At 35.5% G+C, this 10299-nt stretch overlaps 1 protein-coding gene and 1 long non-coding RNA gene across 2 annotated transcripts; both read right to left on the bottom strand.

Annotated features, from left to right (window-relative positions):
* Positions 1-6728: 6728 nt before the first annotated feature.
* LOC145799163 (uncharacterized) lies at positions 6729-7556 on the bottom strand. The gene is made up of 3 exons (XR_014341175.1): positions 7031-7556; positions 6881-6940; positions 6729-6789 (listed from the first exon to the last, which is right to left on the bottom strand). It is a non-coding gene; the product is annotated as an uncharacterized LOC145799163 (long non-coding RNA).
* A 10-nt stretch (positions 7557-7566) lies between these two features.
* Positions 7567-9169, bottom strand: LOC145799696 (protein FAR1-RELATED SEQUENCE 5-like). The gene is made up of 2 exons (XM_082889321.1): positions 7687-9169; positions 7567-7571 (listed from the first exon to the last, which is right to left on the bottom strand). The coding sequence occupies exons 1-2, from the start codon at positions 9167-9169 to the stop codon at positions 7567-7569; spliced, it is 1488 nt and encodes a 495-aa protein (XP_082745447.1).
* Between the last annotated feature and the right edge of the window lie 1130 nt (positions 9170-10299).

Below are 10299 nucleotides of genomic sequence, written 5' to 3'. Positions count from 1 at the left end.
ACCAAATCTCTGAACTGAAAGGGAACGCAAACAGTATTTCAGCCCAACTGAACAGACATAAGCGTAGCCGAATAATTGTACTCTACTACTGATCACTGTTCCACAAAATCACTGCCCCGAAACCCTGAATCTGATATCCGCGGATATAACCGATTCTAAAATTCTGATACTGATGTCTTTAGACCTGATGCCCCAGACTTGCAAACCGGTATGTACGTTCCTGTAGAGATACACTCTAAAAGCACATAGCAAGTAAGAGAGAGCCAAAACACCCTTATGTTGGGGTAGGGTTTCCCTGTCCTATTTTGTCAGGAGTTAGGGTTTCACTACGCACACAGTAGTTTCAAACAACCTAACATCGGGTAAGCAACCTGTCCTAGCTTGGAATGGTCACTATGGATTCCGAATATGCACTTGGTTGAAATGGTCAAAAGGGTGCCCCAGTAAAACCGGGGTTTGTGTTCCCATACTGTCAGAGCCCATAATCGGTCAGCCTTATGGTCATGCCTTGACAAGACAAGCCTCTGGCAAACCGTTCAGGAATGGCAGATGGCAAACACGGTGTCCTAGGTGCACCAATGCACATGCAATGCAAAGAAACACATAAATGAAATCAAACAGGATATCACAAGTTCGAGTCAAGCTCTCTAAACTCCCCAGCAGAGTCGCCAGAAACTGTGGACGCGCCCTCGGGCTTTATGCCACCACAGTTCGGACTCCCTTTTGTGTCACGATTCTTAGTCAGAACCAAAGAGTCCAAGTCCGGCAAATCGTTTTGAGAAAATAGATTTTTAGAAAAGAAGTGTCAAACATGGACTATTTTGCCAAACACAGAGTCGCCACCTAAATATCTTTTTAATGGGGGAATTTATGAAACCCTAACTCGTTTGCCTAAGGCCACGTGTCCGTCATTACCAAAGTTGCCTTGGCTCAGGAACTTGCGTACGATTGGGGAAGGTTAGCTATGAGCACCCCCTCTCGCCCGATCCGAAGATCGGCCTCTACTAACCATGATATCCAATTTTGAAAACGTTATGTGTTCTTATTCCGGTTAATTAGCTAGAATTACTATGTGATGCGCACAGCAAAACAAGTATAGACTAGATCGCCTAATTTGGAACAAAGCATCGCATATCCATTTGTTTGGAAAATGTTTTGAAATTTGCTACTCGTGAGTAGGCTAAAACACGGATTTTGATGAGTTGTTCCAAATCAAGCAATCCAACCTTCACCCAGAGGCATTCTGGCAGTTCATATCACATAAGGATCTAGCCACATGGTAAGCATGCTATCATGTTAACATTCACACTCGTGCGAGATGCTAAAGCACAAAATACTTACAGTGTACTCCAAGCCAAAACAAAGAACTCGTTAGCAATCAATGTATGATCCAAGTCCATGTTAAGTGCCTAATATAACGCATACCGAATGCAATCAGGATAGGCTCGGCTAATCCTAGGATGGCATGTGAAATGCAACCATTTGATGCACGTATTCAAGTTAGATTTGAAATACTATGCAATTAGCATGATGTGCCGAGCCCGATGCATGCAATACCGATTAATGATGCACGCATGCATAGCATAAGGATGCTAAATTAAATATGCCCTAGAACTAACCATCAAAGCAGGTAAGTAAAAGGGAAAAGGAAGTGGGGGTTGGATGACATGCACACACGCACCTACACTTATTACAAATTTGCCCTCGCTCAGAGGGACCGAAAGAATAATACAGATTTAACTAACCTACAAGCTAATTAAATATTACAGACAAATTAAACTAGTTAAGCAAATTAACTAATCTAATAAAACAGTAAACAGCCTCGGGAAGAGGGCCCAATGTAATGCATGCTCGGTTCCGTTCGGAAGTCCACTGCCATGCACAAGTTGCCTCTGTTTTTACTGTTTGGCACCTCTGAAAATTGTACAAACTCCAAGGTTGCTTCTCTGAGTGCTGTGGAACACCACCGGCCATGAGGAATTGTCACCGGCCATGTCCGGATGGTCATCGACCATTTGTTGAGCTCTCGGCCATCAATAATTGGTCGGTCGGCAGCATAGATGGCCGGCCGGCCAAAGCTTCCTGCAGAAACGGTTTTGACAGCAGCAGAGGGCAAAACAAGGCATGGCAATGCATTTCAAGCAAATATATGTGCACCAACACATCCCTTATCATGTTTGTGACTCAAAGGGGTATGTTCCTTGATTCTCGGACCACCAACCGTGCATTTCAATGCGTGATGGCCCAAGGAACCAAGTCGTGCATTTTGATTTCAAATGAAATGCAATGCATAAAAACATACAAAGGGACTTTCAACCTCTATCATGACTTGATCAAGAGGTGAAAGATGCATGCATTGATATGCAACCTAGACTAAGTGTGCAACATGAGATGCAAACAAGTAAGCATGCAATAGGCACACAACCTAAGCAAATAAGTATGCAAGACATGGAATAACTATGCAAGCTTAACCACACAAGCATGCAAGGTGCAACATGGACAACATGTTAGGCAACTTAGCCAAGAGAATGCGTGCCAAATGCAAAGCAATTGAAGCATACAACACATGCAATAAGCTAAGTATATGACAACACAAAAGGTGAGCATGCAACAACATGCAAACAATGGACTTATACCAATTTGGGCAGCCCTATACTAGGCCCAAAACAGTGGCCAACACACTAAGGAATGAGAGGTAAAACACACACAAACATGCACATGTTAAAGCCTAAACACTTAAGCATATAGAGACAACATTTAAGCATTAAAGGAAGATGAACATGGACACATAGTATGCACAGAAAGCTCTGAAAATCATATTATAAAGGTACCAAACCCGGTAAACAAGACAAGCTAAACATGCAACAATGGTCTAAGATTCAAGAAAAGCCTAAGGGGCTTAAACCACGGCTAAGTCAAGCGAGCCCCACAAAGCTAAAAGGACTTAAAACAGGTCTGAGGCAGACCTAAACAAAGCTAAGGACACACCTAGATGGCATATAAGTGGTCCGAACATTCAAGCATACAAAAAAGGCCACACATGGAGCATAAGATGACAACCTTGTAAGGCATTAAAGGGACAACAAATGCAAGCATACAAGCATAACATGAGGACTGAAATGATGCTATAAGTACTGCCAAACCACTGAAATGATGCAAGGATGGCATGCTAGATGGGTCAATGCTCAAGACATACAAGAGAGTTTGCATGGTAGCTATACAAAGCAAAGCATGGACAACTCAAATGACTAAAAACAGACCTTTATCATGCTAAAACAAGCGTAAAAGCTTCACAAAGCTAAGCCAAAAACATGCTAGAAACAAGGCTCAAAGCACAAGGCATGTTAAGGCAATTTATGGCATTACAAGACATGTATGCTAAGCAAGCATGGTGTGCCTAAGCCAACTCACGAAAATGCTATATCATGGAAAGATAGTCATAAAAAACAGTTAAGGCATGGCCAACATACACTTAAACAAGGTGCTCACTAATGAGGCTAAAACGGCCCTTTTCAAGGACAACAAGGAGAGAGGGTGGCCCTCTCCTTCTTAGGACCTTAAACCACCATCCTCACCACCAAAATCCCTCAAGATTTCAGTGGTGAGGAGGCCCAAACAAAGTGGTCCCGGAGCTCACCAAAATAGCACAAAAATAGGGCCAATCAAGGCCTATGAGGGGTCAAACAACCCCAAAGCTTAAAGCAACCTTAAACAACTATTTTAAGCAGGTAAAAATAGAACTTTTATATTTTATATGCAAAGTCTAAAAACAGTTGCAAGATAGTCAAAAAAGCTATACAAAAATGGAGAATAAAGGGCAAAAACACTCACCCTTGAAGAACACTTCCAAGATCACAAGACCAGACCTCTTCTTGGATCAAAACCAGCTCAAAAATTCCAAGATCAACCTTCTAATGCCTCAGCAACTAAGGAAAGGTGTAATGGTAGGTGTTTATGTGCAATAGTAAGAACAAACACACACTAAACACTCAAGAGAGGGAGAGATATAGAGATAGAGTATGAACAAACCCTAACCCTAAAACTCAAAGCTTTAAAAAATTTATCAACCCTAATGGAGGGAGAAGAGGCTCCCTGTTATAGACAATCCCTCTTGTAAGCTTTCCATACAAGCTAGCCAAGAGGGAGATCCCTCCATACACGTATATGGAGGGGAGCAAAGTGTATGCCAGCTAGCATAGCTGGCATAAAAAATATCTGCAAAAGCAGATGAACAGTGGTCGGCCAGCCAAAAATGCAATTTGACCAAAATAGATGGCCGGTCGACCATCTAGAGTGCCGGTCGGCCAAACATTTGGCCGATGGAAACAAAACATAGCCGATGGCCTCAAGCCATGGCCGGTGGAGTATGGGGGTGGCCAACAAGCCATTCTCTGCCCTCCAAAGCAAAAACACAAGTGTTTGGTGCAAACCCAAACACAAAATAGTCGAGTCGAGAGATCCTGAGGCAAGGCACGTAGCCGAGACCTTCGGGAACTCAAGACGAACACAAACAAGGATGATCACCGAGTGTTCAAACAGTGACGTCCAAGTCTTGAGGACAGTCAAAAATGGAGTGTCTACACTAGTACACAGGTTTTGTCTGGTTTAAATTTTTAGAAATTTTTTTGAAACTGCTGTACCGAATTTTTTTTTTCATATTTTAGTCAAACAATTTTTCTTTATAAATATATCAAGATTTGATGCATCAAAAAAACTATAAAAAAAAATTTAAAATTAACTAATTATTGAAAAAAAAATCATTAAGAAAGAAACGAAAATCTAAACAAAAATGCACATAGAATTTTTTTTGAATTTTCCTTTCTTTTTTGGGAAATTTTTTATATTGTAGTAAATTTTTATACTTTTTAGAAGCATCTAGATTAGGTGTAACCAAAAAGTACTAAAAAAATTGATTAAAATATGAAAAAAAAATATAAACAGAAATGACAATTCATTTAAAAATAATTTTTAAAAAATCAAAGCAATTGTTTAGAAAAAATTAGACTTTCTTTGTTCGTGTCGAGCTAGATACTAATTGAACTTTTCTTTTGTTATTGAGTTCGGGTTTGTTAAATTCACGGTGAAATTATTCTCAACATCTTTGTTTTTTTAATTTTTACTTTTTTAGTATTACACTTACACTTTGTTGGAGTACATTAAAGTAATCCCTATGCTTTCAAAATTCTACCTTCGAAGTTGTCTTTATTCAAGGTAATATTTGTAATTGTGTTATTCAGTTATTCAATTACATATTTTTTGTCTAGTTTCTCTCTCCCATTTTGTTTCGAAGTTCAAATTAAATGATATTAGTTCTTACTAAAAATGCACTCAATAAAATCCTCTTCATTAAGACTAAAACAACTTATTTACAATCGTCTGATAAGTAATTGGGCTTATAAAATTCTGTAAGGACTTTAGTTTTTTGTTGGCACGCAACAACTTACATTTTATACCTCAAAGTGCTAAGAAAGCCAATAGAAATGCAAGTAAAATGTAAATATATTTCATTCATATGTCATTTACCTTTTCTCTTTGTCTTTTCAAATCTCTCACTAAATTCATAAATCAAATATAACCTCAAAATACCAATGCAATGGCACAGCATGCGCATTCCGGAGGCGGGGTCCCTGCTGTGGAGTCTCCACAGCCGTGACTGCTGTGGAGAAAAACGTCACCGTTTTAATATTTTTTTTTTTAATTAATCTGAGGGTTTATTAATTCTTCATTAATTCTTTCACTATAACAAAACAAAACAAAAGAATAAACCCAACAGGGACGGAGCCATCTTCTGGGTCCCGCGGTCTTGTAAAGTTGAAGGGGGTGAGTTTGTGTTAAAAAAAATTTATTTTATAAATAGAAAATATAATAAAATAAACATAATTCATGGAACAAATCAATTTATGAAACCAAATTATATTTTTTTAAAAATATTAATTTTAAAATTAAAATCAAACAAATCATACATGTTTTGACTTTTTTAAAACTGACTTAAATGCATCAAAAGTGAAATTAAAAGGGAAAAAAAATTGTATTTGAACAAATCAATTTATCAAACCATAAGCAAAAAAAAAAATGTAACGTCAAAAAAAAAAAAAAAACAACTTAAGGCCAAAATATATTCAATTCACATCCAACATCTATATAAAAAAAATAAAACAAAATTCTGAGACATTTAAACTTCAAAATCTCCTACCAAATATTCCAAAATCTGTCTCAACCGTTCTAAATTATCCAAACAAAATTCTAAAAACCTTCAATTTGAATCCTCAAAACAAAAACTACAAAATGGATCCCCATGTCAATTTTTTGGAGGCGGTTGGGAATAAATAGAAAAATCAAAAGAACTCTCATTTCTAAATTCGGTCTCCATTGGATTGCGCCCCACTGGATTAAGTGATATTCCCTATAAAAAAAGAAAGAAAGAAAGAAAATTCATTAGAATAAATTTTATGGACTAAATTACATTACAAACATATATATATATATATATATATATTACTTACTTGAGAACTTTGTGGACTATGTGATGCTTGGAAAGACAAAGGTTGTGATTGTAGATACCTTGGTGAGTATGAATTAGTATCATGTGTGGAAGATTATACCCATAAGTTATCAATTGTGGCCAATAGAAACTCCCACCACCCTACTCCATAAAACACCATGAAAAGTAAATACACTAATACAATGTAGTGTAAAAAATAAACAAAATAACATAAAACAAGAGCTAACCTGTGGTTGACTTAAAGATGAATTTTGAACATTTGTGATATTGCTTGATTGACCAATAATCTACATAAGTTGTTAAATTTATCAATACATTACACAATTTATAAAAAAAATAATAATAATAATAAATAAATAACATAAAACAATAGCTAACCTGTTGTTGGCTTGAGGATGAATTTTGAACATTTGTAGTGTTGCTTGATTGACCAATAGTCTAAATAAATTCAAAAAGTTATCAATACTTTACATAATTTATAAAAATAAATGCATGTCATTTGAAATTTCAAAAGTACGTAGGTAATACCTTACTAAGGCGGGTAGGTTGTGAAATAACTTTTGTCTTCTTATTCATCATCTCATGCCAAGGTTTTAATCTACCCCTCCCTTTGTGTCCAACATCTTTCTTCTTTATGCCCTTAACTTGTGTAATGTTGGGGTCGTCCACATCTAATTCATTGGTACCAAAACTTCCAACTCCCTTCATCATATTATTTACTTTTACACACAATTCCTTAATTCCTTCATCAACCAATTGATAGGTAGGTTAGTGCATAGATGCCTGAGTTGCTAGTTTCACCATTCTTGGACAAAGATCTCTATAACGTGCTAATATTAACAACTTCGGATCATCCTCATCCACTACAACATTTTTCTCTTCAACTTCACAATCTTTTGCATCCAATCTCCATCGGCCTAATATATACCTTTCGGGAATTTTCATAACATTCATTCTATCAAGTGCTTTGATTGCATGACTACATAAAATTCCAAAGTTCTCAAATTTCTTACAAGTACAATGTATTTCTTGACAACTTTTTTCTCCTCTTAGCCCAATAACTTTCACCCTACCCTCCACAATATACTCTTTACCATTACCATACAAGCCAATCACGCAGTTAACTTCTCCTTCTAACTCATGGAATTGCTTCACTTGACAACAAAGGGACGTATCCAACTCACAATGAAATAAATCAAAGATAGGAGGGGTGTACAAACTCACAACTTGGATTAAAATGGGAGACTTTTTCAATTTCATTCTTGGCAACTTTTGTCTAGAATCATATATTGCGGAAATTTCCTCATACCGCTTATCTACAACAATCCGATTGAAGTGAGTAAAGAATTGAACAATGTTATGATCACCCTTCAAATATCCCCTTAATGTTCCATTTAAACTTTCACTAAGTTGTGTGCTTCGCATTCCTCCAGTAAATACCCACTTCATATACACATGCGCCCACTGCTCTCTTTTTCTCCAAGTTCTTTTCTTCCACTCATTCTCTTGCAAGTTGTATTTATCAATCAAAGAATTCCAAGCTTCAATTAATTCATGCTCATTCTCGTAGTCATAAATGCAAGCTTTTAAATCGCTACTAAATTTTGAACCAATCTTGAACAAGTAACCTAAATGCTTCAAAGCATTTTGCATTAGGTGAAAAGTGCACAACCCATGAAAAACCTCAGGCATGATTTGTGAAATTGCCTTAGCCATTGCTTGATCTTGATCTGTGAAAAAACTAACAGGTTTTTTTCCTGACATTGCATCCAAAAATGTTTCAAATAACCATTCAAATGACTCTGCAGTTTCATCATATAATAATGCTGCACCAAAAATCACTGTCATTCTAAAGTGGTTAAAGCCACAAAATAAAGCAAGTGGACGGTACTCCTTATTTGTTCGAAAAGTTGTGTCAAATGACACCGCATCACCGAAAAGCCCATAATCTGTTATCATCTGATGATCAGCCCAAAAAATATTAGTAATCATCTCATCTACATCCAATTGAATGGCATAGTAAAAATATGGATTTTCTGCCACTTGCTGCTGGAAATATCTTAACAAACTCCCCGCTTCACCATACTGCAAGTTTCGCTGTCTTTTTGCACGTAAGTAGGTTTTCTGATCCTCTCGCGTGAACCCTACAAATTCCTTCCCTCCTGCTATAGCACTAATAAGATCATGTGAAGCCTTAAGAGATATTCCACTCTCATCAGCTATGTCAATATTTATACCCTGAGCATCACATACCTTTCTCTGAGATGGCATCAAATGAGTACATTGAGGAAGATGCAAAGGGTGGTTGTGGTTGCTATCAAACTTCGACACAATCCACTTCGACAAGTCCCGCTTAAAAGATATATGCATAAATGCTTTACAATTTGTTCTTGTCTTACTTCGAGGATTTTTTATCATCGTGTACCGTTTATCTTTTTCCCTCTCTCCCTCCTTACAATAAACAAACTTTCTACCAGTCATAACACCATCTTTCTGACTTTTGTTACAATAATCTCTTCTAATACTAAACCCCACAATTCTTCCGTATTCATTATAAAACTCATATGCAGCTTCTTCTGATGGAAACTCCATACCAAGATATGGTGATTTATCCTTGGCCAACTCTCCCATTTCTTCGATGCATCCCTCAAGTCCACCATCATCCATTATACTATCCTCCATTTCAACACTAACAAATATGGGGAATATATATATATATATATATATATTAAACGAAACAAGAATCTGAGCAAAAAAGTTATTAATTAATTTTAAATGCTGAGTAATTAAACAATTCAATGAAATCTAATAAATCAATTAATAATGTAAATTAATTAAAAGGAAAGGGGAGAGGAAAAAAAAAGATGTGTAATTTGTACAGTAACATTGGAAATTTATTGTATCTGAGTAGATTATAATATACAATTGCAAAATTATATTAGAATTAGTATATTATATAATATAGAGAATCTTTTGGCAGACACGCTTAAAGATGTGAATCATATGCCCTCTTATTATATAAATTTTTGATATATGTTTTGTATTTTTGTTACAAATGTTATGTCATCATTTATTGAGTTATAACAATTTATGATTAAAAAATTAAATTCGCATTTTATAGTAAGATTATAGATTTTTTTATTGAAACTTTTTTTAGACCACAAAATGCATAACATTATTACAAAAATAAATAACATTGTTATAAAAATGTGTAATATTTCCACAAAAATACATAACATTGCTATAAAAAAAATAATTATGAATTACAAATTATCGTAACTCCTTAAAAAAATTATATAATATTTATATAAAAATACATAATATGTACAAAACAAATTACATAATAAAATTTTTTTTCTTATAATATACAATTGTGTTTCTCAATCTATTCACAAAAAACAAACCAAACTATTATACTTGTTCAACCCACTAACATACTGTACAAAACAAAATACAAAACATATATACATATAATATATATAGATATACATACCAGTTTGTTGAACAATAATGGTCTGTAAATCCAGCAGAAGAATGGTGAAGCAAAAATAAAGAACACTGCTCAATCTGTTTGAGAGAAGACAAAAATGTTAGAAAATAAAAAAATAAAAAATAAAAACTAACTTTTAGAAAATAAAAAAATAAAAAATAAAAACTAACTTTTCAATCCATGTCAATAGAAAATAAAAAAAAAATAAATAAAAACTAACCTTTCAATCCATGTCAATGGAGAACCTGTGCTTACGGAGTAGACGGCGGCGGCCCTAGGTTCATTGTTTTGTTTGTTATAGTGAGAG

Source organism: Camellia sinensis, chromosome 9 (genome assembly GCF_055761805.1).
Source record: "Camellia sinensis isolate YWXY chromosome 9, ASM5576180v1, whole genome shotgun sequence".
Lineage (NCBI taxonomy): Eukaryota > Viridiplantae > Streptophyta > Magnoliopsida > Ericales > Theaceae > Camellia > Camellia sinensis.
The sequence above is the reverse complement of the archived record's forward strand: the minus strand, read 5'-3'. Positions and strand labels throughout refer to the sequence as shown.